Source organism: Brachyhypopomus gauderio, unplaced genomic scaffold, assembly GCF_052324685.1.
Source record: "Brachyhypopomus gauderio isolate BG-103 unplaced genomic scaffold, BGAUD_0.2 sc162, whole genome shotgun sequence".
Taxonomy (NCBI): domain Eukaryota; kingdom Metazoa; phylum Chordata; class Actinopteri; order Gymnotiformes; family Hypopomidae; genus Brachyhypopomus; species Brachyhypopomus gauderio.
In genome coordinates, this window is record NW_027506983.1 from 317,001 (window position 1) to 344,666 (window position 27,666).

The following is a 27,666-nucleotide window of genomic DNA, read 5'->3' on the forward strand; positions in this document are numbered from 1 at the left end:
ACACACACACACCCACACATACACCACACACACACACCCTACATACACACACACACACACCCACACCACACACACACACATCCATACCACACACACCACACCCACACACAAACACATGATGAAAATGCAACAATTGTAACTCATCACAGCTGAACTTAGTTTTAACAGTTCATAATATGGTCATTTACAAAGTATAGAGAACATACATACATGCACACAGAATGTATGAAAGCTCACCATTCGAAAACACACTACACACTCACACACATGTACAGTCCCTCATGACAGTTGTAGGTCACTATTCAAACACTGTTGAGCTTGTTGGTGGGTAATGCTGCCCTATTCATTCTTAAGCTCACTTCTGACCTCTGGTGGCCATAGCCTTACTTGCATCTGTTTCTGCCACACACACACTCTCTCTCCCTCTCTCCCTTTCTCTCTCTCTCTCTATTCCCCTCTCTCTCTATCTTTCTCTCTCCCTCACTCCTTCTCTCTCTCTATCTTTCTCTCTCCCTCACTCCTTCTCTCTCTCTATCCCTCACACTCTCTCTCACTCCTTCTCTCTCTCACTCTCTCTCCTCCTCTCTCTCTCCCCCTCTCCCCCTCTCTCTCTCTCTCTCTCCCCCTCTCCCTCTCTCTCTCAGGGCTCATTAACAGATTACCTGAAGGCGAACCTGGTGTCGTGGAATGAGTTGTGTCACATCGCTCAGACATTTGCTCATGGTCTTGCGTATCTTCACGAGGACATCCCGGGCCTGAAGGATGGACACAAACCTGCCGTCGCACACAGGTGCTCTTCATTGGCTGCTCCCACAACCAATGAGCTGCCTTTATTGGTTCTTATTTCATGTGCCCATTCCTCATTGGCTGTTTGTTCCTGACATTTGTGTGTTGTTGTTGTTGTTGTTGGTATATATTTTTACATTCTCTCTCACACCCTCTTTCCTCTCTCTCACTGTCCCTCTCTCTCCCTCCCTCTCTTTCTCTCTCTCAGAGATATGAAGAGTAAGAACATTCTTCTGAAGAATTCTCTCACTGCCTGCATCGCTGATTTTGGCCTGGCACTCAAATTTGAGGCAGGAAAATCTGCAGGTGACACCCACGGACAGGTGAGCACACACACACACACACACGCGCGCATACACAAATACACACACACACACACGCGCATACACAAATATGCACACACACACACGCGCGCATACACAAATACGCACACACACGCGTATACACACACGCACACACACACACCAGGGCACCTAGAATCTCTTTAGGTTTCACTGTCATCGGGGCTTACTGTCTTTGTTTAAGGTGCAGCATGGTATCTCTGGTGTGTGTGTGTGTGTGTGTGTGTGTGTGTGTGTGTGTGTGTGTGTGTATCTGTGTGTGTGTGTATCTGTGTGTGTGTGTATCTGTGTGTGTATGTATCTGTGTGTGTGTGTGTGTGTGTGTCCTAGGTGGGTACGCGACGCTACATGGCTCCCGAGGTGTTGGAAGGAGCCATTAATTTCCAGCGGGACGCCTTCCTGAGGATCGACATGTACGCTGTGGGACTCGTCCTGTGGGAGCTGCTATCACGCTGCACAGCTGCTGACGGTAACACACACACATGCACGCACACATGCGCGCACACACATACACGCACGCATGCATGCACATGCATAAACACACACACACGCGCATAAACACACACACGCATACACACACGCACCCATTCAAACACGCACACACACACACACACACACACACACACACACACACACACACACACACTTGGCATGTTCTGTGTGTGTGTGAATGATAGTGGGGTTGGAGATTATGTGAGATTAGTGTTTAACTCACAGAACATGATCCCGCTGACCTGCCTTTCATACGTGTGTGTGTGTGTGTGTGTGCGTGTGCGTGCAGGTCCAGTAGATGAGTATGCGTTGCCGTTTGAGGAGGAGGTGGGTCTGCACCCCTCACTAGAGGACATGCAGGAGGTCGTCGTACACAAGAAACTCAGACCCTCTCTGAGGGAGTACTGGCAAAAACACACGGTGAGTGCACAGATGCACACACGTATACATACACACACACACACACTCACGCACGCACGTACACACGCTCACACACGCACGCATACATACACGCAACCATGTGTTTGTAGGTCTGTCACGATAAAATTTTCAGAATGATATATTGTCACAGAAATTATTGCGATGAACGATAATATTGTCATTTTAAAGTGCCATTATAGAATTTTTTCTTGCTTCTGGGCTCCCCAAAGGAGCTTTAAGACAATGTGCCACAATAATAATATAGCAGGGTACCCGCGGGTCCTTAAAAAGTCTTAAAATGTCTTAAATTTAGTTTTCCATATTCAAGGCCTAAAAATGTCTTAAAATGTCTGGAATTTTATGAGGGGAGGCATTAAATTATTATAAGTGTGTGTTGTTCAGTTGTTCTGGCGCGATGTGAACTTTGCCGAATCTAGCGCTAGGACCATGCAGAAAATAACCACCGCTCCAGGGTCCTAGTGCTAGATCTAGCGCTTGAGTATACGTCCTCAACAACGTCAACAATTGTCGTCAGCCAGACGGCCCAGCCCCCCCCCCCCCCCCCCCCCGTCAACAATTCTCGTTCGCCCCATCCCCCCCCCCCCCCCCGTCAACGATGTGGAACACACCTGCATCCTTGTGAGAGGTATTAATACCTTGTGAGAGGTATTAAAAAGGTCTTAAAAGTCATTGAATTTGAGATTTTAAAATGTGCAGATACCCTGATATAGTAGCATAATAATACAATTATAACAGTTTGCAGTAATGTAATTGTAAAGCTCATGTATGGGGTCATATTTGAGCTTGACCACATATCTGTAGTGGCAGAGTAAAGCCTGGTTTATATTTGACGCGGCGCGAGGGTCCGCACGGCGAAAATGACGTAATCGCAGTGGCTCCGTCCATGCGCGAGGGCCTCGCGCGTTGTCTATTCGCTAGTTTGTGCACCTCTCGAATTTTGTAACTTTGCGCGTGCCGCGCCTCAGCGCAATGAACAAAGTCATGTTTGCAGGGTTCATACACCTAAACAAGGTGGAATTAAAGCACTTGTACGTCACTTTCAAGGTCCATTTCAGTATTTCCCAGCACGATAAACTTAATTAAGTATTTATACATGTACTCGAAATGATTCGAAATAATTCGCTTTTAATCACATTATTTAATGGTGGTTTATTTTCAAAACACCCAATCTTAATGTCTTCACGTTCTCTCATGTTTCGTCCTGGAATTACAAGAGGCTCGTATTTGTTAACGTGATACAAGAGAACTATTCAGTCAGATTTGTGGTGAAACAAACAAATTCCAGCACTTTTCAAACCTGAGTTGCGCACTACGGTCACTATAATAAACAACCATTAAATAATAATGTGATTAAAAAGTGAATTATTTCGAATCATTTTGAGTCCTATTAGCCTCGAATACGTTCGAGAGTTAACACATCTCCACCTGTGTGTGTGTGGAGGCACTGTTATTGACGCATACGCTCTCCGTGTACTGCACTCATTTCCTAACCTGTAGATGTCTCTCTCTGACCACAGATTCATCTTCCATTAAGGGGGGAGGGGCGAGAGAGCAGCACTGCGTGCTTTTCTGAAATCTCACGTAGTTGCGGTTTATTCTCATGTAAACAAATTTGCGCGGAAACCCAATGGCCAATTATCGACATCAGCAAAAATAATCGCTAAATCGTTAAAAAAAAATTATCGTACGATAAGTCGATAATGTAATTATCGCAACAGACCTATGTGCTTGTATCCAAACTATTGATCATCCAAAGATTTTGCTAAAATTTAGCCGTAGCCTGGCTGTGCTGTAATGGTGTGTGTGTGTGTGTGTGTGTGTGTGTGTGTGTGTGTGTGTGTGTGTGTGTGTGTGTGTGTGTGTGTGTACAGGGTCTGGCCATGCTATGTGAGACGATCGAGGAGTGCTGGGACCACGAGGCTGAAGCTCGTCTCTCCGCCGGCTGTGTGGAGGAGCGCATAATCACTATGCAGCGACAGACCAACCTCATCGCCCCCGACGACATCCTCACCGTTGTCACCATGGTGACCAACCTGGACTACCCACCCAAGGAGTCCAGCCTATGATGTGCAGTCCCGCTGGCCAGTCAGACTGCCGGAGCAGGATGACGCGTGCGTGTGTGTGTGAGGCGTTGGGTTTGTGGGCGGGACTTGAGCGGCTCAGCTGGGGTGACCTAGCGTACGTCCGAAGTATCCCTAGCCCCCCCCCGGTGGAGAGTGTGTGTGTGTATATGTGTGTGTATATATATGTGTGTGTGTTTGTGTGGGGGGGGTTGATGGGGTCAGAGGGTACATGCGTGTTGGAGAGACAGTTTACTCCATGTGGACTCCAGTGCTTCTGGAGATTTTTTTTATAATCAAACACACACACACACACACACACACACACAGGAAGGACCTTCTCAACGGACGCAGAAGGAAGTCGTGTTTGTACCTGAACTCTTATTTTGTACAGGCGAACGGCTCCCTGACCATTTTAGTGTTTTGTTGTGAGTATTTTTTAAGAAGAGTGAAGACTTTTATCACAAACAAGAAAAGGAAAAAAACAAGTTTGATTTTAGCATCAAAAGGGCAAAAGTATGAACTCTAATAACTCTAATAACTCTATGAACTCACTACATTTGCTTTCCTTTCTTCTTCTGGTGTGTTTGATTATTGTGATGCAAATACAGAGATGCTTCTGAATGTCCAGTGAACTACTGCTACACACACACACACACACACACACACACACACACCGCGTGCACTGGAGAATGCTCTTCAGCACGCAGCATTGCTGCAGGTGTGGTCCTTCCTTAAGCGGCTAGATGTCACATCCACCATGTGCCCCCACGTTACTCCGGTAACCAGCGTGGATCAGGAGGTCAGAAGAGGTCGGAAGGGAGGGGAGGCGGCCCTCAGACCGAACAAGAACCAGCCAATCACATCCGCAGCCATATACACGGGTCCCGAGCTCTTCTACGAATGCGTTCAGATCGGAATCACTCCAACCCGACACGGGGGCAACAAACGCCGTTTGAAGTCGGACCCGTTCGGCTCCATGAGGAATTTGACTCCCCACTGTTATCAATAACGCCGTACGTTTTGGTGGGCCTGAACTGGTGCATTGTGGGAAGCACGTGTTACCTGACATAAAATGCCAAGACAAATTCCCAGTGCAGTACAGAGTAATAACGGCTTCCTGCACACTGATTGGGCTTCGCTCGAGACTTTGGATTTCATTTACTTTACTGACTCCGCCCTCCCACCGCCCTGAATTACACACTCAGTTGCTTAATTGAATCGGTTCTTTGTAGCATTTCTGACCTCAGCCCACATGCTCATGCGGTTTGCTGCTTTTCCGTGTCACTACACAATACTTGTTTTATTTTCTCTCCGTCTGGTGTATTTCAAGCATTTTGTCCTTCTGTTGGCCTAGGCTGTAGGAAGCAGCATCCTGGCTGTGAAGGGGAATATTGTGGTTTTAGTCATTTGTAGAGTCACTTTGCTGTATGACGGTCTGATTTTAAGGTGTCTGTCTGCTCTCTCTTGGTTCTTTTAGTTTGTTTTATTGTATCTCATTCCTTTGATTTTTCTTACACACACACACACAGAGACTGCCTGTGTTGGGTTCCCTGAAACTTTTTACTGGGTGAGCATTTACCTCAGGTAATGTCCCTTCTCAGTTCTTCTCTGACTCCCCCCCCCCCCCCCCCCCCCCCCCCCTCTCTCTCTCCCTCTCTCCCCATTCTGCCTGGTGCTCGTCTCGGCTATGGAAGCCTTGGGTTCCTCTCGGCCTGTCTGCTCACGTCTTCAGGCACAACGGTCAGTGGTTTGATGACCATGCAGTGCGTTGAAGTTCCTTATGCCCTGATGGCTCCTCCTTTCTCTTACCCTCTCCGTTTTCTCCCCAACTGTAAAAACACTAAGTCAGTATTCTGGAATTTCAACACTACTTTTACAGAATAATTATGCAACCATGTCAGGTACAGCATGGCTAGCATTTTAAACACTCATTTGGGCACCTTGGTTAGTATTTATTTACACATTCTTGAAAAGGGGCACAGGTGCCATGTTTTCAGAACGCATACAGGCGTACACACACACACACACACACACACACACACACACACACACAACCATCACCTTCAATAGAAAGCAGCATTTTTCCTGTAATTCACTGATTGAACCATACTAGAACACACTAAAAACTTTCTCGTCACATAAGGAGAATGACAACGGTGCTTTAATGAGATGTGCTGTGTGTGCGTGCATTACGGGTGTGTGAAGAGCACCACAAGTGTTCAGATGTTATGCTGTGAAAACACAGATCACACTTTAGCAAGTCAGTCAGTCCCCTTGTTAATGAGCAAACGTTGGGGGTAAAAATAAGCTATGAGTGTACAATGGTAACATCTATATTTCACCATCAACTAAGCCAATCTTCCTCTCCTAATGAAGGCCCTTCTCCCTGTCCCATCTGCAAAAGACTGTCAAAGGCCTCAGTGACCTGCACAGCTGTAAATACAGTGAATGTTGTATGTAGGTTATCAGCATAGCATGAGGGTTTTTTTTTTTTGTTTATTTGTTTGTTTTTGTTTTTTTAAGATAATCATGAAGCAAAAAAAAAAAACTTTTTAAATTAACTATTCCATTTTAAGTTGTTGCTGTTTATTTTAGATGTAATAAGATTTTGATTGTATTAATTTATGTCAAGCCCTCAACAAGTTTTCCCTCCTCTCTTACCTTGACCTTGGGACAGAATGGACACCCCAGTTTGCCGCTGTGGTGAGTGAGTGTGGACACGCTGCCAAAATCCGACGGGCCTCCCTGTCCCCATTGTAGTGGACTACACTGCTAACAGCTCACATAAACTCTACATGTATTACACTACATGTCCACTAGGGGGTGCTGTTGATTGGCTGCTGTCTGTGTCCTCCTATGTAACCCAAGTCAACATTCACAGGTTTGTATATCCTGGGCACAGGAAAACTAAGGATGTGTCAGTATTCACATGTTTTTTTTCAGACACTTTGTGAGTACAGACCGTGAAATGATCCCGTGGGTTTCGCCAGCAGTGTTTTTCCATTTGTATTTTTTGTTTCTACTGAACGCGTTACCTCTGTGATGGAGAAGAGGACCTCTCTTGGACGTTGTGTGTCTCCGCGTTTCCTAGACTGCTCTTTCTCGCCATCGTCTCTCACACCGCAGGGGCTCGTCTGCTGATCTCGGAACAGCCTAGAAGGAGTGCTTGTTAAATACTGTACAGATGAAACATATGCTCTTCCCTTCAATAAAGTGAATTCTCTGTCAGACATGCTGTTCTTGTGCAGTTTGATGGATGGCATGGGTGGATGCATGGATGGATGAGGTTCTAGGTTAGGTCCTCTATGGGTTAGATGATGAGGTTCTAGGTGAGGTCCTCTAGGGGTTAGATGATGAGGTTACAGGTGAGGTTCTCTAGGGATTAGATGTTGAGGTTACAGGTGAGGTTCTCTTGGGGTTAGATGTTGAGGTTACAGGTGAGGTCCTCTAGGGGTTAGATGTTGAGGTTGCAGGTGAGGTCCTCTTGGGGTTAGATGATGAGGTTCTAGGTGAGGTCCTCTAGGGGTTAGATGATGAGGTTACAGGTGAGGTTCTCTAGGGGTTAGATGTTGAGGTTACAGGTGAGGTTCTCTTGGGGTTAGATGCTGAGGTTACAGGTGAGGTCCTCTAGGGGTTAGATGTTGAGGTTGCAGGTGAGATCCTCTTGGGGTTAGATGATGAGGTTCTAGGTGAGGTCCTCTAGGGGTTAGATGATGAGGTTCTAGGCAAGGTCCTCTAGGGGTTAGATGTTGAGTTTGCAGGTGAGGTCCTCTAGGGGTTAGATGATGAGGTTCTAGGTAAGGTCCTAGGGGTTAGATGTTGAGGTTGCAGGTGAGGTCCTCTAGGGGTTAGATGTTGAGGTTGCAGGTGAGGTCCTCTTGGGGTTAGATGAAGGAAACAATTGCATGTAGGGGAGTGAAGTTATTGGTTGTACGGAGTGTGATGTTGTAAAGTCAAGCTAATTCAAGACTCAATTCCTGAATTCAAAGGTAAGTTTTTATTTAGAAAAGTGCAATGCAAATTACTGCTGAGCACATGGCCAAGATCTATCATGACAGGACAGTTCAAATAAATCTAGATTACATTCACTGGGAATGTTCATTGTGACTTAATTGTGTTAAATTGCGTTTCTAAATATTGTCTCTGCTGCCCTCAACCTGACCTGATTTTGTCTTTTTAAAGTCTTAGCCTACACTAAACCAATCGTAAGATAAACTCAGTGTCTCGAAGACTGTCGGTCTCACGGGCAGTCTGTCCTGTTTCAGATGCAAAAGAATCACATTTCCCAGTTTTAGCATCTCTTCACTGACTTCCTGTGTAGCACAGGATGTAATTGATATGTTTTTTCAACGTCTGAATGTATTGGGCGCCCTCTTGTATTACAGATGAGCTGGTGCCATACGCTGCTCCACGGTCTTCAAGATCTTCCTCACAGTCGCTCCCAGTTGATCTCCGAATCCAACGGATCCCCGATCCCAGCTCGTGCAGAGAGGGGGCCGTGCCATTTCAGCGAACCTTTCGCCGCATTTCAGCCGAATCTGTTCTTGATTCTATACTTAAGAAGCGCGTGTATTCTCTGTCTTTTGAAAGCAGCCGAATGTGTGATGTATCCACTTCATTTGGAGAGGCGCTCGGTGAGTGGGAGGACGTGTATTTACTGGGGATTACATACAGCCCTTTGGACAACGCTGTGCTTGTTTTTGTAGGCGCCATATAAATCAAATGAACTAGAACTTCACCTTCCCCATTCAGTCACTCCTTGGTTCGGTCTGCAGCAGGAGTTACATCCTCTCTTTAAATAAACATTGCCCTGCTCAGATATTCCAGCGCTATCGTCTCTGGAGCGTCTGTTTTACCCTTCATCATCCTCCCCCTCTCCCCAGTGCTGAGTCCCTGCTGCAGGGGCACCTGGAAGCCCCCCCAGGCCCCTCAGCCGGTCCCCAAACACCATCCCAGGTGCGAGTGCGCCCGACACAGGCTGTCTGCATCCTGCAGTGCTCACGTTGAAGTTAGCGGGTGACCGTACACCGCATGTGAGAAGGTCCCAGTGTTTGACCTTCAGGGTCCTGGCAGGGTTGAGGAGCACCTGGATAGTGGCGTGTTTCTGAGTTCCTTCAGGAGCACCCAGTCCCTTCACTGTGGGTGTAGAGCTTTACGAAAGATGCACACATTTCTCGATTTTCAGCTGACCTTTGACCTTTACTAGTTCTTCCCTTATCGCTGCTGCTTCCTGCTGTCATTCTTCCATTGCGATGTTGGAGAAATGTCCCATGGCCAAAAAGACCTGCAGAGACGATGCTATGCTGAGTGACAGCGAGCTGTGTTTGTGTATGCGAACACGGCGGCACGCGGCCCTGTTACAGGAGGTGCCGTCCGAGGTGCTATAGCAGCTGCACGAAGGTGTTCTGCCACATGGAAACACCATTATCGGCCTTTAACACGGGCTTCTCCTCATTTATCTAACGCTGCATTTGAAGAATTCAGATTTATATGTGCATGATCTTGAATTAAGGTCCAATATTCTGAATGAATAACTAGAGCTTTGGTTTGTGTTTTATGACATGGGCCTGGTGGTTTTACACACAAGTCAGCGTTGTGTGTATTGTGCATATCAGTACTGTGTATAAAGCCAATGCTTAAGTCTCATTATGGTGGAATGGAGCCCAGGGGCGGACTGGCATACATTACTACCAATGGGTGGGCCAATGGGTTAGTGGGCCGCCGGTGGTTTAACTCGGCCCGTGAAGGAGCCGTTGCCGCGCACTGCGGCCCCGGCCCGTAGTCACGCTGCTGTTTAACGGTGTTATTACCTCCCCCGCTCCAGTCAGACTAACCTGCTCAGCGCGGACGCGGACTGAGCCTGTAAACACATGAACGAGTTGGACCGGGCCGTGGACTGGGCGAGCTGATGCGGGCTGACGGTATGCAGCGGAGATCAGAAAAAAAAACAACTTGTCCCAGAAAATCCGGGCCGGACTACCAAAACATACAGCAGCTGTGTCACTTATTAATACAGGTAGTCACGAACTGGAAAAGCCTCGTTTCAAAAATGCATCAATGACTGCTTGAGGAAGCTGTTCTACTTTGATACTTGAAGAAAAAAAACATGCTCAATAAAATGTAGGTTACTCGTGTTCAACGGTTTATTCAGTTAAACATGAATTTGTAAGCCTACATACTGTACATTAAAAGGGGTTGATAACATGTTTATTCAGCTAAACATGATATTTGAAATGTAAGCCAACATTTAGTACATTTAACTTCACGGACGTAATTTGGGGGGGACTTTTTCAAAAGCCGGTTTTGGTCCTCTGCAGTTTTAACGGTTAAAAAGAAATATTTAAATAGCGACGAATCTAGCGCTAGGACCATGCAGAAAACGACCGCTCCGAGCTCCGCTCCGGTAACATTTTACGTTCATAAAAATGAATTTTCCATGAAGCAAATCTGGCGACTTCGTGGCTGCATCCATGTAAACACACGAACGATTTGTAATTGACAGGTTTGAAAACTCGTTCTCGCCCCTACTGTGCAATTTGGTTAGGAATACAGCCGAGCTGAACTATCAAGTTGAAAGTCATCATAGTTTGCTTACCCATTTTGACCCAGTTCCCAACCCAACTAAGAATAGATTAACGGCGATCATTTTTATATCGCCCGATAAGAGTATCAAATTAACGACCGCCGTTAACGGCCCACCACTAGTTTTAAGTAATACCAACTTAAGTTTTCATTGTACATTACTTTGTACAAATTTTTAAGGCAACTGGTTTACTCATATTTTTAAGTAAACTCATCTTATCCGGGCTTACAGTGCATACTAATGCCACATTATATCCCTGTCCACATTGCCATAAAGATGGAGCAGTCTAAGGGTCTAGAGACTCTCCCAGTCTCGCGTCCATCACTTCTGGACATACATCTGGAAATAAATTCTTTAAACTTATTTTTAATAGTTTGATTTTACCCTTGTTTTAAATTCAACTGTAGTCAATAGTGCTGGCCTGATTTTCTGTTTTGAGGACGAAAAAGAAGCTGCTTCTTTTAATCCCAAATCCATACCTGTCAAGTCTCCCGTTTTGGCCGGGAAACTATCATATTTTACCCTCTCTTTACCGTCGTCCCGCCGTATTAATATTTTCCCGTAAATTCCCGTATTGTACTATAATATATATCTTAAAAGCATTCAAGTGCCTCTCCAAACTGAATTATGTCGCTAGTCTGGCGAGAGTGTCAACCAACAGTAGCACGAGTAAAAGTTCTCGTGAGATTAGCGCTGACAGCGGGAACAACAAACCCGAAAAACGAATCAGAGATGGATGAATGTAATGAGAGAGAAGGTGTTTCTATCAAAAAAGTGAAGACGTCGTGTAAAATATAAGGGGTCCTGGACCTTGATTGGGCTGGTGGGAATGATCGCAGCGACCAGTGGAAAATTTCCCTTATTTTTAAATTAAAAACTTGACCGGTATCTACTTTGCTGCCAGGGTCCTCTTTTTCTAATGTAATTCATTCAATTCCATCTCATTACTCCTTTATTTAAATGTATTATTTAAAGTAGAATTATTTCTAATGGCAGTAGATACGAACAGTCTCAAATGTAATTATGCTGCGGTTTATTGCGGTACTTCTGCATATTTTTTTCTTAAAAAAATAAATGTATAATAATGAACTTATTATTAAAGGGAATAAATTTATTACTTAGACCAGGGATGCTCAACTTGAAGGAGGAGCCGGGCCAGAAATGAAATATAAAGCTGCTTGAAGGGCGCGAATTTAGATTGTTGAGCGGGAGTGGGGGGGGGGGCGAGTAGTGTAAAATGGAGACAAATTATGTCGCGATCGATTCTTAATGTTTACTTACTCCCGCGGTAGCCCAACTAAAACGTAGCCCAAAAAAACAACACTGTTGGTTCGTCGTTCAAATTCAGGCACGAAGCCAGAAGGCGGGCCAAATTATTTATCAACCGGCGGGCCGCAACGGAGGCGTATGTTGTGCACCCCTGACTTAGACGTTATGAATAGAATAATCTAAATGACGTCACACCACATGACGTTGTTAGTTAGTAGAATTCCGTTTCTATAGTAACGACATAACACAACATAACCGAACGTATATAAGGCCGCACGGCAAGACAGTCCACACCAGTAAGATATTTGTTGAGAAAGACGAGACATTGTACAGCATCACAGCTGAACATTGAACAAATTAACACAGCAGTGGACAGTGGAGAGTGTGATAAGAAAGAAGCTGGACTGCAGTATACAGACTGAGATGGAAAATCAAATTCTGAGAAGTGGACAGGAACAAACAATGGATTACACACAGATGCTGAGTGAACAGGAGGAGATGTTTAACCCTTATCTTATGTTAGACGGGGTAAACAGTTCTTGGTGTCTCGGGTCAACACGGACCCGAATTAAATTGGCCTGAAAATTCTTGTTTCTCACCTCATAGCTAACTTAGTATGTGTTTAAATCCATGTAACCACAGTTTTCAATTTCAGGGTTTCATTTTTTTGGCTCCATGTGTGCCGATCTTTGCCCGGGCCGGGGGGGTGCGGGGCAGGGGGGGGGGGGGGGGGGGGGGGGGGTTGCGTGTGTCAAACCCTAGCCTGTCATTCATCCACTACTTTTTACACAGACTTATCAAGTGCAAATTTGAAAATTAAACTATAGATTGAACCCTGTAAAACCATAACAATGCCCAGAACAATGCCCATAACAATTACCAGAACAATGCCCAGAACAATGATCATAACAATGCCCAGAACAATGACAAGAACAATGCCCAGAACAATTACCAGAACAATGCCCAGAACAATTACCATAACAATTACCATAACAATGCCCAGAACAATTACCAGAACAATGTCCAGAACAATGACCATAAAATTACCATAACAATGCCCAGAACAATTACCAGAACAATGACCATAACAATGCCCAGAACAATGCCCAGAACAATTACCAGAACAATTACCAGAACAATGCCCATAACAATGACCAGAACAATGACCATAACAATGCCCATAACAATGCCCATAACAATGACCAGAAAAATGACCAGAACAATGACCAGAACAATGCCCAGAACAATTGTTTGTGTGTGTAAGCTATAAACATCGAAAAACAAAATTTTGTATGTGTGCACGTGTGTGTGTACGTATGTATCAATATTCTGCAGAAAAGTTTGTGTTACAGATGGAGAGGGCTAGGGTAGGGTGTGTCTGTGTGTGTGTGGTAGATGTATGTGTGTTGGGTATATGTATGTGGTGTGGTGGGTGTGGGTGTATGGGAGTGTGGATTGGTGTGGGTGTGTGTGTGTGTGGTAGGTGTATGTGTGTGGGTATATGTATGTGGTGGGTGTGGGTGTATGTGTGTGGGAGTGTGGATTGGTATGTGGGTGGGTGGGTGGTTGGGTGTGTGTGGGGGTTTGTGTGTGTGTATACGTATGTATCAATATTCTGTGGGAAAGTTTGTATTCCAGATGGAGAGGGCTTGGGTAGGGTGTGTGTGTGGTAGGTGTATGTGTGTGGGTATATGTGTGTGGTGTGGTGGGTGTAGGTGGGTGGGTGTGTGTATGTGTGTGGGAGATTGGAATGTTGTGGGTGGGTGGGAGGATGGGTGTGTGTGGGTGGGTTGGTACTTGGGTGTGTGTGGTTGGGAGTGTGGATGGGTGTGTGTGTGTGGGAGTGTGCATGGGTGTGTGTTTGTGTGGGTGGGTGTTTGGGTGTGTGCGGTGAGTCACACCTTTTATGTGATGGGAGCAACAGCAAGTATTCTATGCCGGGTCAGTGGTGACCCGTAACACCATGAAGGGTACTTTTGAATTTGAGACATTTTAAAATTTACTAAAATTATAAAAATGCCTTTATTGTGTTAAAATAGCTGTTTCTGAAGATCTCAAGAAATCCTATTCCAATACAAAAAAGCAAACAGTACTTTTTACACACCTGAACTTTGAAAACGGGTCAAAATTGACCCCAACACGATATAAGGGTTAATATGAGAACTGAGAATATGATATCCAGGATTAAGAAAGCCACAGATCAAATAGACACAGAGATGATAAAAAACAGAGAGATGGTCAGTGAGTACAAGAAGATGGAAAATGAGTGGGCAAGAGAGAGAGAAGAAATGAAGAACAGACTTAAGGAACTGGAGGATGAAAAGAGGGTCGTTGAAGAGGAGAGGAAGCTAATGGAGGAGGAGTGTATAAATGAGATGAGAAGGATGGCTGAATACACAGTGAGGGAGGAGCTGGAGAAGATCAAGCTTAGGCACGAGATCTTCTTCTACCAGGAAAACGAAAAGGCAAGACTGAGGGAAGTAGAAGAACTTAGGCAAAAGATGAAGGAGAATGAAAAGATAAAGAGAGCTGAGTGCTCTGAGAAGAGAACGCTGGGACGATGGTGGAGGAGCATATGGCGAAAATGGTTCAAGCGCTGAAGTGAAAGTGTGAGGAACCGCACATGATCTCCGTGTAGATGCGGTTCACCTGCCGCTCATCGCGCCTCCCCATCGCAACTATTTAATCTTCCCCCTCACTCTTCTTGTTAAGTATTGGTGCCATGCCACGTACCGAGCGGTCTCTCCGTGTTACTGCCTTCCCCGTGTACCGACCTCCGCTCTCCTCCTAGACCTCGTCCCCTGCCTAGTCCCTCTGAACCAGAACCATATAGAGAGAGAGAGAGTCGCGCCGTCTCCGTTCACTCCAACGGACCCGTTTGATTACAGCAAATACGAGCAGCGCAGTCAAGCTGGAGCAGTGGACCATCTGTGATACACTTTTACAGGTTAGTACGCTTAAAAAATCAGATTTTGTATTATAAGGACATCAGAATCAAATTAACATGTGCATTAAAATGTGCATTAAAGCATTTTAGTGAATTATCCACCTCTTAATAAGCAGATTTTGGGAACTAAATCTATGCTAAGACAACGCGAATACATTTAGCGAAATTTCAGATTAACGACTGACAGCTTATTAATTGTAAATTCCTCTCTTAATGCCATTTCACCTAAACGCGATGTTTTTGCGGGGTAGCTAAGTATTGGTTAAATATAACATTTGAGTGTGATTGTAGAGTGTGTTGGGTCGAGGAGGTGAAATGAGGATATCCATTTTGGAGTAGGCTACCAGCTAACGTTAAGCTAACGCACAATAAGGAGGAGAGCCGTTCTTGTGATACATCACTGCTGATATTGATTAAAATGCATATTTAAGACTTTTAAATAGTACACAACTGTAATTTATAGATCAAGTGTTTGTAGGTTTTGTTATTCTGTTGACTATTATCTGTTAACTGTTTCTTCTTTCTGTCACTTCGTATTGTGCAGGGAGCTTCCTCTTTCTGAGTGCGGGGCGATGCACAAAAATGGTGGGAACAACATCTGCTCTCAGCCTAGTCTTGCCCTGTTTGGTTCTGATGAACTGGTCTGCCTCAAAATGTGCCTGCAGAATGATGTAAGTTTACTCCTCACACATGACAACTCAGTTTTGTCTACCCATATACATATCCCATAGTGGGTGAATACACAGTATTAGAGAACACTTACTGGATACGTATACACTCATTACACGTATAAAAAAACAACCAAGGATGTGCAACAAGTTCAAATTCATATCACATCAATACTCATAATAATCATTTTCTCCTGTCTTTTTCTCCTCTCTCTCTTTAGGCCAAAGAACCATAGGGGATTCAATGGAGCCTGCAACTAGATGGCACCCTCACCTGTTTGATAGCTCTGTGATCATTGTTTCAATAAAGACGGCTATGATCCGCACTTGGATCCTTGTCTGCCTGATTAGTACGTTACAGAAAGGGTAGTAAACGAACCTGTGCCCTAGAGAGATTATAAATATTATGGCATTTCATAATAATAATAAACACATTTGATGAACTTCATTTTGGTTGGATGTGCCATTGCCACAGAGGACGCGCTGATGCCAACTCCTATCTGAGGTTCACCATCTGCACTGAAGGGACTGTGACTGCTTGGCCAGGAATTAGAACTATAACTATAGAACTACATTTGGATTATAAATACAGACTTCTGCTAGCGGGCCGCCCAATGGAGGATGGGTTCCCTTTTGAGTCTTGGACCTCCCGAGGTTTCTTCCTAATCGCCACTGTCGTCTCTGTCGCTCATTAGGGATCTGGACACATACAATTGTAAAGCTGCTTTGTGATGTCTTGTAAAAAGCACTATATAAATAAATTTGACTTGACCATGTTACAATCATTATGATATAATAATAATGTTTTTAAAGCATTCAAGTGCCTCTCAAAAATGAATTATGTCACTACCCTCGCGAGAGTGTCAACCTGCAGTAGCCCGAGTGTCAGTTCTCGCGAGATTAGCGCTGACAGCGGGAACAACAAACCCGAAAAACGAATCAGAGATGGATGAATGTAACGAGAGAGAAGGTGTTTTTATCAAAAAAGTGAAGACGTCGTGTAAAATATAATGGGTCCTGGACCTTGGTTGGGTCTAAACAAATTACGAAACGTAAAGGTGGCACTGAAAAGCTGAGAGAGAAAAAAAAAGCTGCAGAGGTTACTCACTGAGTGAACAATGTAGGTTTCAGTAGCTTTCCAGTTGTTTTTCCCCTGTATTTTGTCAGGGTCAAGTTGTTAAGCTTGTTAGTTATTTTGATATGCCACTATGTGGCTTTGAAATCATATTGCTGGAAGTAATATTGTCCATATGACAATAAAAGCTGACATATACACTATGTGCCATGTATAGATTCATATACAGTGTATATAAATATATATATATATATATATATATATATATATATATATATATACACGCACACATACAGATATACATACATATATATATATATATATATATATAATATAGTGGGCCAGTCTGTCAGGAACTCCCGGGCCACTTTTTCTCCCCAGTCCGCCCCTGATGGAGCCCATTCTGATTTTTTCCAGCAAAGAAACAAGTTTTAGAAAAAAAGTTTTTTTTCTGTACATTTTAAAAGATTTTCTTTAAAGCTAGTCCCAAAAAGGTATTTCTTGCCTTCTTTCTTGTGCAGCAGTATGTCCATACCACACCAACACTTCCCTTAGTGAGCTATGCTGTAAACATTGGTACCAGTCTAGATTACATGTTATTTTTGTGCCATCTTTAGGAGCAGACCGTTCAGACAGGACCTGCTGTCGGTCAGAAGTATCAGAGGGCCACGTGACCCACGTGAGGAGCGTGAGATGCACGTGCACCGGGCACACGGGGAGGGTCACGCAGTTCCGCCGCCTCGCCTTTGGTATTTTCGGCTTCTCACCACATCTCATCGTTCTTCAATTTCTCTTGCATCAGCCGGCATACGTGACCCCCTCCGCTATGGTTTGACCTAAGAAACACGGTTATTTACGAGCCGCTACGGGGGAGGGTGGGGGGGCAGATCAGATCATACTGTCAGCACATCCAGAATAATATTTACACTCATAATGCATAGCGAGAAAGAGCAGAGTCCAAACGCACAGTACACGTGGAGATCGGCTGGCCAGGACGTCTGCAGTGCACTGCAGGGTTTGTCGAAAGTTTTCCCCACTGCCCCGTGTGTTTCTCACGAGTCTTCTGCACATCTGTCAACACAACAGCACACTCGTCCTCACAAACATTTGCCGTTTTCAGACGCACTATTGCAGGCACATCATCGCCGTGCATTTGTTCTCAGCTTTACATAAACTGTTTTGACTCCACGTTTTAAACGGAGCAGCTATTTTTAACCTTAATGCCAGTTATGCCTTATTAAAAGTATACCTAACGCATAATAAAAAAGATATTTTGGCCTGTGCCTAAGAAAGATGCCGTAATTCTTAACTAGGGCATTGGCTGGGCGTTTAAAGATGGGCTCAGCTTTGCGGCGTGACTGCTAAAGGCCACAGTCTCAATAAACCTGAGGTCGGGTACGGTCCACTTGTACCGAGGCCACGGGGCCTTAACGGGAGAATGTGCCCGTAAACTCCTGTAAAACCCTGACGGGATCTCCAGGAGGGCCACAACTCACCCGGTTTATCGTGCGTGTCGGCAGCCTCGTGGCCTTGCTCGGTACTTTTGCAGCCCATCAGACGAACGAAAAGCGGCATCTCACACGTTACACTAGGAAATCCACCCTGGAGATCAAGATTAGAGCTGGAACTGGAGCTGTATGGGTTTAGGCCCAAAAGGTTGTGCCACAATTTTGTACCTACCAGTGGATTTAACTAGTTATGTATGCCTCTTGGTTTGTAAATGTAAATGTGCCATATTTTGTCAATTGTGATTTTTCACCACAATCGATTTGTCCTCTGCTTTTTACCCATCTGTGCAGTTAGACCACACACACACTAGTGATTACTAGGGGGCTGTGGATATCACACGTGCCCAGAGCGGTGGGCAACCCTAGCCCGGCGCCCGGGGAGCAGTTGGGGTTAGGTGTCTTGCTCAAGGGCACCTCAGTCATGGCCTCAGGTCTGGGAATCGAACCCACGACCCTCCGGTCACAAGACCAGTTCACTACCACAGGACCGTGACGGCCCCCCGGTTGATCAAAATTAATAGTTAGATTAAAATTCTGGGGAGGATTTTATTCTCCAAACCAGTTGAAATGAAACTAGTAGAGCAGGCATGGTTAATAAATCCAGCTAAAGCAAAGACTTATCAAATCAGCTTTATTGTTTTGTCAAACATTTTGAAGCAGTTTTAGTTTTTCCATTTTTAGTTTCTGATTTTACCAGTCTGCTTTCATCTTTCCACTCTCACACCGTCACTCACACCCTGTGATACTCGCTCTCACACACACTTACTCACACACTCATACACGCACCCTCACCCTCATGTGAACCCTAGCGCGTGTTGAATCCACATCCACTGCTTCAGAAACACAGGCATCATGTTAAATAACTCGTATGTACAAAACATTCCTCTTTATTATCAAAAATACTATCAAAACGTTGTTTGGGGGATACAGGTCCTTGTATCCCAAAGCATCCCCAACCCTGGTGCGCTGGAAGCTTGTTAAGAGCGTTGGAGAGGGGAAGGGATCACCCGAAGGCGGAGGCCGCCCACTGCTTGACGTCTGTGGGGCACTGGGGGTATCTCTGCAGGGCCTCCATCACCTGGGTGTGGTCCAGCATCAGACACACCAGCCCAAACTCCTTCTGCACCCTCACCACACCTCCATCCACAGGCCTGACCAGCTCCAACTGTAGCAGGTGCTCAAACGCCTGGAGGGAGTTAAAAACCGCACACACACACACGCACACAATAAACAACAGATATCTGCAGTATTGCTGTAATGACTTATCACATTAATCCTTCATCATCCTCCCCCTCTCCACAGTGCTGAGTCCCTGCTGCAGGGGCACCTGGAAGCCCCCCCAGGCCCCTCAGCCGGTCCCCAAACACCATCCCAGGTGCGAGTGCGCCCGACACAGGCTGTCTGCATCCTGCAGTGCTCACGTTGAAGTTAGCGGGTGACCGTACACCGCATGTGAGAAGGTCCCAGTGTTTGACCTTCAGGGTCCTGGCAGGGTTGAGGAGCACCTGGATAGTGGCGTGTTTCTGAGTTCCTTCAGGAGCATCCAGTCCCTTCACTGTGGGTGTAGAGCTTTACGAAAGATGCACACATTTCTCGATTTTCAGCTGACCTTTGACCTTTACTAGTTCTTCCTCTATCGCTGCTGCTTCCTGCTGTCATTCTTCCATTGCGATGTTGGAGAAATGTCCCATGGCCAAAAAGACCTGCAGAGACGATGCTATGCTGAGTGACAGCGAGCTGTGTTTGTGTATGCGAACACGGCGGCACGCGGCCCTGTTACAGGAGGTGCCGTCTGAGGTGCTATAGCAGCTGCACGAAGGTGTTCTGCCACATGGAAACACCATTATCGGCCTTTAACACGGGCTTCTCCTCATTTATCTAACGTTGCATTTGAAGAATTCAGATTTATATGTGCATGATCTTGAATTAAGGTCCAATATTCTGAATGAATAACTAGAGCTTTGGTTTGTGTTTTATGACATGGGCCTGGTGGTTTTACACACCAGTCAGCGTTGTGTGTATTGTGCGTATCAGTACTGTGTATAAAGCCAATGCTTAAGTCTCATTATGGTGGAATGGAGCCCAGGGGCGGACTGGCATACATTACTACCAATGGGTGGGCCAATGGGTTAGTGAGCGGCCGATGGTTTAACTCGGCCCGTGAAGGAGCCGTTGCCGCGCACTGCGGCCCCGGCCCGTAGTCACGCTGCTGTTTAACGGTGTTATTACCTCCCCCGCTCCAGTCAGACTAACCTGCTCAGCGCGGACGCGGACTGAGCCTGTAAACACATGAACGAGTTGGACCGGGCCGTGGACTGGGCCAGCTGATGCGGGCTGACGGTATGCAGCGGAGATCAGAAAAAAAAAACAACTTGTCCCAGAAAATCCGGGCTGGACTACGAAAACCTAAAGCAGCTGTGTCACTTACTAATACAGGTAGTCACGAACTGGAAAAGCCTCGTCCACACTGTAAACCCGGATTTTATATCTACTCAACTGTTTAATTTCAATGTACATAAATATTTAATGCATATTTTATTGCATTACTATCAAAACTAAGTATATTGTACTCATATTTGCACACACTGAAATTTACTAACAATTTTAAGTTTAATGAACTGAAATTTAAATGTTTTCAACTGGTCAAAAAAACTTTATTGTTGAACACTTTTCCGCCATTTTGTTAGTTTGCTGTTTGTAGTCAGGCCAGGCAGACACATATAGGCAAAACACAAGTCCGAGTTGCAGTTTGTTTTAACCAATGCGGTCGATTTTTTAACCTGCTGCGTTTTATTCGGTAGCCTAGGCTGTTTACTTCAGACTTTTAAAAATCAGCTTGTAGTGTGAAACTCCATGTTTCTGTCTTTGTTTTTGCTCTTGTGTGCTGTTTGTGGTGTCCACATTATGGCCTACAATTCATGAGCATGTTCTCTTTTACTTACTAGTAAAAGAGAAAGACTAGAATGTCTTTAGTATACCAGTAGTAGTTTAGAGAAGTCATTTTCTCAGTGTCTAAGTGGTTAATGTAAATTACTGTAATGTATAAGTAATTTTAAGTAAATACTACTGAACAGAAATAAGACAAAGTATTTTGTCTTTCTTTTTCACTAAATATTTGTAATCAAAGTTAAAAAGAAAATAAAATATAAATCAATATTTTATTTCTTGAACTCAAGATACTAAGTAGTCAATCATGGCCTGGTGGTTAGGGAACTGGTCTTGTGACCGGAGGGTCGTGGGTTCGATTCCCAGACCTGAGGCCATGACTGAGGTTCCCTTGAGCAAGGCCCTTAACCCTCAATTGCTCACTTTATAAAAATGAGATACAAATGTAAATCGCTCTGGATAAGGGTGTCTGCCAAATGCCGTAAATGTAAGTAGAATTAATGGGTAAAGCAATTAGGATAACAAGTACAGAAAAGTTCAACCATTGTACCCTTGATGCAAACCAACTTTATATTTTAAGTATTACTGACTTACATTTTCATTGCACATTACTTACATTTTTTAGTAAACCCAACTTATCCCTTTAGGCAAAACAACTTTATGTTTTAAGTAGGGGTGGGCATAGATTCATTTTTTTTAATCTAGATTAATCTCACTGAAATCTTGAAATTAATCTAGATTAATCTAGATTAATCTATATTACAATGGCTCATATGCGTGCTACCCAAGTAATGACTAAAAGTCCGTTTTTGAGATAGGGTTTCTTAATACAGAGGGTGCATTAGACCAGGGGCTCATCTCCTGTTTCCAAAATGCATCAATGACTGCTTGAGGAAGCTGTTCTACTTTGATACTTGAAGAAAAAAAACATGCTCAATAAAATGTAGGTTACTCGTGTTCAACGGTTTATTCAGTTAAACATGAATTTGTAAGCATACATACTGTACATTAAAAGGGGTTGATAACATGTTTATTCAGCTAAACATGATATTTGAAATGTAAGCCAACATTTAGTACATTTAACTTCACGGACGTAATTTGGGGGGGACTTTTTCAAAAGCCGGTTTTGGTCCTCTGCAGTTTTAACGGTTAAAAAGAAATATTTAAATAGCGACGTTTCTAGCGCTAGGACCATGCAGAAAACGACCGCTCCGAGCTCCGCTCCGGTAACACTTTACGTTCATAAAAATGAATTTTCCATGAAGCAAATCTGGCGACTTCGTGGCTGCATCCATGTAAACACACGAACGATTTGTAATTGACAGGTTTGAAAACTCGTTCTCGCCCCTACTGTGCAATTTGGTTAGGAATACAGCCGAGCTGAACTATCAAGTTGAAAGTCATCATAGTTTGCTTACCCATTTTGACCCAGTTCCCAACCCAACTTTAAGAATAGATTAACGGCGATAATTTTTATATCGCCCGATAAGAGTATCAAATTAACGACCGCCGTTAACGGCCCACCACTAGTTTTAAGTAATACCAACTTAAGTTTTCATTGTACATTACTTAAATTTTTAAGGCAACTGGTTTACTCATATTTTTAAGTAAACTCATCTTATCCGGGCTTACAGTGCATACTAATGCCACATTATATCCCTGTCCACATTGCCATAAAGATGGAGCGGTCTAAGGGTCTAGAGACTCTCCCAGTCTCGCGTCCATCACTTCTGGACATACATCTGGAAATAAATTCTTTAAACTTATTTTTAATAGTTTGATTTTACCCTTGTTTTTAAATTCAACTGTAGTCAATAGTGCTGGCCTGATTTTCTGTTTTGAGGACGAAAAAGAAGCTGCTTCTTTTAATCCCAAATCCATACCTGTCAAGTCTCCCGTTTTGGCCGGGAAACTACCATATTTTACCCCCTCTTTACCGTCGTCCTGCCGTATTAATATTTTCCCGTAAATTCCCGTATTGTACTATAATATATATCTTAAAAGCATTCAAGTGCCTCTCCAAACTGAATTATGTCGCTAGTCTCGCGAGAGTGTCAACCAACAGTAGCACGAGTAAAAGTTCTCGTGAGATTAGCGCTGACAGCGGGAACAACAAACCCGAATAACTAATCAGAGATGGATGAATGTAACGAGAGAGAAGGTGTTTCTATCAAAAAAAGTGAAGACGTCGTGTAAAATATAAGGGGTCCTGGACCTTGATTGGGCTGGTGGGAATGATCGCAGCGACCAGCGGAAAATTTCCCTTATTTTTAAATAAAAAACTTGACCGGTATCTACTTTGCTGCCAGGGTCCTCTTTTTCTAATGTAATTCATTCAATTCCATCTCATTACTCCTTTATTTTAATGTATTATTTAAAGTAGAATTATTTCTAATGGCAGTAGATACGAACAGTCTCAAATGTAATTATGCTGCGGTTTATTGCGGTACTTCTGCATATTTTTTTCTTTTTTTCTTAAAAAAATAAATGTATAATAATGAACTTATTATTAAAGGGAATAAATGTATTACTTAGACCAGGGATGCACAACTTGAAGGAGGAGCCGGGCCAGAAATGAAATGTAAAGCTGCTTGAAGGGCGCGAATTTAGATTGTTGAGCGGGGGTGGGGGGGTCGAGTAGTGTAAAATGGAGACAAATTATGTCGCGATCGATTCTTAATGTTTACTTACTCCCGCGGTAGCCCAAAAAAACAACACTGTTGGTTCGTTGTTCAAATTCAGGCACGAAGCCAGAAGGCGGGCCAAATTATTTATCAACCGGCGGGCCGCAACGGAGGCGTATGTTGTGCACCCCTGACTTAGACGTTATGAATAGAATAATCTAAATGACGTCACACCACATGACGTTGTTAGTTAGTAGAATTCCGTTTCTATAGTAACGACATAACACAACTTAACCGAACGTATATAAGGCCGCACGGCAAGGCAGTCCACACCAGTAAGATATTTGTTGAGAAAGACGAGACATTGTACAGCATCACAGCTGAACATTGAACAAATTAACACAGCAGTGGACAGTGGAGAGTGTGATAAGAAAGAAGCTGGACTGCAGTATACAGACTGAGATGGAAAGTCAAATTCTGAGAAGTGGACAGGAACAAACAATGGATTACACACAGATGCTGAGTGAACAGGAGGAGATGTTTAATATGAGAACTGAGAATATGATATCCAAGATTAAGAAAGCCACAGATCAAATAGACACAGAGATGATAAAAAACAGAGAGATGGTCAGTGAGTACAAGAAGATGGAAAATGAGTGGGCAAGAGAGAGAGAAGAAATGAAGAACAGACTTAAGGAACTGGAGGATGAAAAGAGGGTCGTTGAAGAGGAGAGGAAGCTAATGGAGGAGGAGTGTATAAATGAGATGAGAAGGATGGCTGAATACTCAGTGAGGGAGGAGCTTGAGAAGATCAAGCTTAGGCACGAGATCTTCTTCTACCAGGAAAACGAAAAGGCAAGGCTGAGGGAAGTAGAAGAACTTAGGCAAAAGATGAAGGAGAATGAAAAGATAAAGAGAGCTGAGTGCTCTGAGAAGAGAACGCTGGGACGATGGTGGAGGAGCATATGGCGAAAATGGTTCAAGCGCTGAAGTGAAAGTGTGAGGAACCGCACATGATCTCCGTGTAGATGCGGTTCACCTGCCGCTCATCGCGCCTCCCCATAGCAACTATTTAATCTTCCCCCTCACTCTTCTTGTTAAGTATTGGTGCCATGCCACGTACCGAGCGGTCTCTCCGTGTTACTGCCTTCCCCGTGTACCGACCTCCGCTCTCCTCCTAGACCTCGTCCCCTGCCTAGTCCCTCTGAACCAGAACCATATAGAGAGAGAGAGTCGCGCCGTCTCCGTTCACTCCAACGGACCCGTTTGATTACAGCAAATACGAGCAGCGCAGTCAAGCTGGAGCAGTGGACCATCTGAGATACACTTTTACAGGTTAGTACGCTTAAAAAATCAGATTTTGTATTATAAGGACATCAGAATCAAATTAACATGTGCATTAAAATGTGCATTAAAGCATTTTAGTGAATTATCCACCTCTTAATAAGCAGATTTTGGGAACTAAATCTATGCTAAGACAACGCGAATACATTTAGCGAAATTTCAGGTTAACGACTGACAGCTTATTAATAGTAAATTCCTCTCTTAATGCCATTTCACCTAAACGCGATGTTTTTGCGGGGTAGCTAAGTATTGGTTAAATATAACATTTGAGTGTGATTGTAGAGTGTGTTGGGTCGAGGAGGTGAAATGAGGATATCCATTTTGGAGTACCAGCTAACGTTAAGCTAACGCACAATAAGGAGGAGAGCCATTCTTCTGATACATCACTGTTGATATTGATTAGAATGCATATTTAAGACTTCTAAATAGTACACAACAGTGTAATTTATAGATCAAGTGTTTGTAGGTTTTGTTATTCTGTTGACTATTATCTGTTAACTGTTTCTTCTTTCTGTCACTTCGTATTGTGCAGGGAGCTTCCTCTTTCTGAGTGCGGGGCGATGCACAAAAATGGTGGGAACAACATCTGCTCTCAGCCTAGTCTTGCCCTGTTTGGTTCTGATGAACTGGTCTGCCTCAAAATGTGCCTGCAGAATGATGTAAGTTTACTCCTCACACATGACAACTCAGTTTTGTCTACCCATATACATATCCCATAGTGGGTGAATACACAGTATTAGAGAACACTTACTGGATACGTATACACTCATTACACGTATAAAAAACAACCAAGGATGTGCAACAAGTTCAAATTCATATCACAACAATACTCATAATAATCATTTTCTCCTGTCTTTTTCTCCTCTCTCTCTTTAGGCCAAAGAACCATAGGGGATTCAATGGAGCCTGCAACTAGATGGCACCCTCACCTGTTTGATAGCTCTGTGATCATTGTTTCAATAAAGACGGCTATGATCCGCACTTGGATCCTTGTCTCCCTGATTAGTACGTTACAGAAAGGGTAGTAAACGAACCTGTGCCCTAGAGAGATTATAAATATTATGGCATTTCATAATAATAATAATAAACACATTTTATGAACTTCATTTTGGTTGGATGTGCCATTGCCACAGAGGACTCGCTGATGTCAACTCCTATCTGAGGTTCACCATCTGCACTGAAGGGACTGTGACTGCTTGGCCTGGAATTAGAACTATAACTATAGAACTACATTTGGATTATAAATACAGACTTCTGCTAGCGGGCCGCCCAATGGAGGATGGGTTCCCTTTTGAGTCTTGGACCTCCCGAGGTTTCTTCCTAATCGCCACTGTCGTCTCTGTCGCTCATTAGGGATCTGGACACATACAATTGTAAAGCTGCTTTGTGATGTCTTGTAAAAAGCGCTATATAAATAAATTTGAATTGACCATGTTACAATCATTATGATATAATAATAATGTTTTTAAAGCATTCAAGTGCCTCTCAAAAATGAATTATGTCACTAGCCTCGCGAGAGTGTCAACCTGCAGTAGCCCGAGTGTCAGTTCTCGCGAGATTAGCGCTGACAGCGGGAACAACAAACCCGAAAAACGAATCAGAGATGGATGAATGTAACGAGAGAGAAGGTGTTTTTATCAAAAAAGTGAAGACGTCGTGTAAAATATAATGGGTCCTGGACCTTGGTTGGGTCTAAACAAATTACGAAACGTAAAGGTGGCACTGAAAAGCTGAGAGAGAAAAAAAGAAAAGCTGCAGAGGTTACTCACTGAGTGAACAATGTAGGTTTCAGTAGCTTTCCAGTTGTTTTTCCCCTGTATTTTGTCAGGGTCAAGTTGTTAAGCTTGTTAGTTATTTTGATATGCCACTATGTGGCTTTGAAATCATATTGCTGGAAGTAATATTGTCCATATGACAATAAAAGCTGACATATACACTACGTGCCATGTATAGATTCATATACAGTGTATATAAATATATATATATATATATATATATATATATATATATATATATATATATATACACGCACACATACAGATATACATACATACATATATATATATATATATATATATATATATATATATAATATAGTGGGCCAGTCTGTCAGGAACTCCCGGGCCACTTTTTCTCCCCAGTCCGCCCCTGATGGTACCCATTCTGATTTTTTCCAGCAAAGAAACAAGTTTTAGAAAAAAAGTTTTTTTTCTGTACATTTTAAAAGATTTTCTTTAAAGCTAGTCCCAAAAAGGTATTTCTTGCCTTCTTTCTTGTGCAGCAGTATGTCCATACCACACCAACACTTCCCTGAGTGAGCTATGCTGTAAACATTGGTACCAGTCTAGATTACATGTTATTTTTGTGCCATCTTTAGGAGCAGACCGTTCAGACAGGACCTGCTGTCGGTCAGAAGTATCAGAGGGCCACGTGACCCACGTGAGGAGCGTGAGATGCACGTGCACCGGGCACACGGGGAGGGTCACGCAGTTCCGCCGCCTCGCCTTTGGTATTTTCGGCTTCTCACCACATCTCATCGTTCTTCAGTTTCTCTTGCATCAGCCGGCATACGTGACCCCCTCCGCTATGGTTTGACCTAAGAAACACGGTTATTTACGAGCCGCTACGGGGGAGGGTGG

The 27,666-nt window shown here is 43.9% G+C and overlaps 1 protein-coding gene and 2 long non-coding RNA genes across 4 annotated transcripts in view; all 3 read left to right on the forward strand.

The window, feature by feature from the left end:
* The window catches only part of LOC143501207 (activin receptor type-2A), a 35,555-nt gene extending 28,202 nt beyond the window's left edge, over positions 1–7,353 (forward strand). For both annotated transcript variants that reach the window (XM_076994783.1, XM_076994784.1), the window contains 5 exons: positions 645–790; positions 995–1,109; positions 1,458–1,596; positions 1,909–2,039; positions 3,932–7,353. In XM_076994783.1, coding sequence (XP_076850898.1) covers positions 645–790; positions 995–1,109; positions 1,458–1,596; positions 1,909–2,039; positions 3,932–4,126 — 726 coding nt within the window. In that variant the 3' untranslated portion in view covers positions 4,127–7,353. The remainder of the gene's footprint in view (positions 1–644; positions 791–994; positions 1,110–1,457; positions 1,597–1,908; positions 2,040–3,931) is intronic.
* A 6,791-nt stretch (positions 7,354–14,144) lies between these two features.
* On the forward strand, positions 14,145–16,341 carry LOC143501212 (uncharacterized). The gene is made up of 3 exons (XR_013126854.1): positions 14,145–14,922; positions 15,467–15,593; positions 15,812–16,341. It is a non-coding gene; the product is annotated as an uncharacterized LOC143501212 (long non-coding RNA).
* A 7,659-nt stretch (positions 16,342–24,000) lies between these two features.
* Positions 24,001–26,286, forward strand: LOC143501210 (uncharacterized). The gene is made up of 3 exons (XR_013126852.1): positions 24,001–25,018; positions 25,560–25,686; positions 25,904–26,286. It is a non-coding gene; the product is annotated as an uncharacterized LOC143501210 (long non-coding RNA).
* Positions 26,287–27,666: the final 1,380 nt, after the last annotated feature.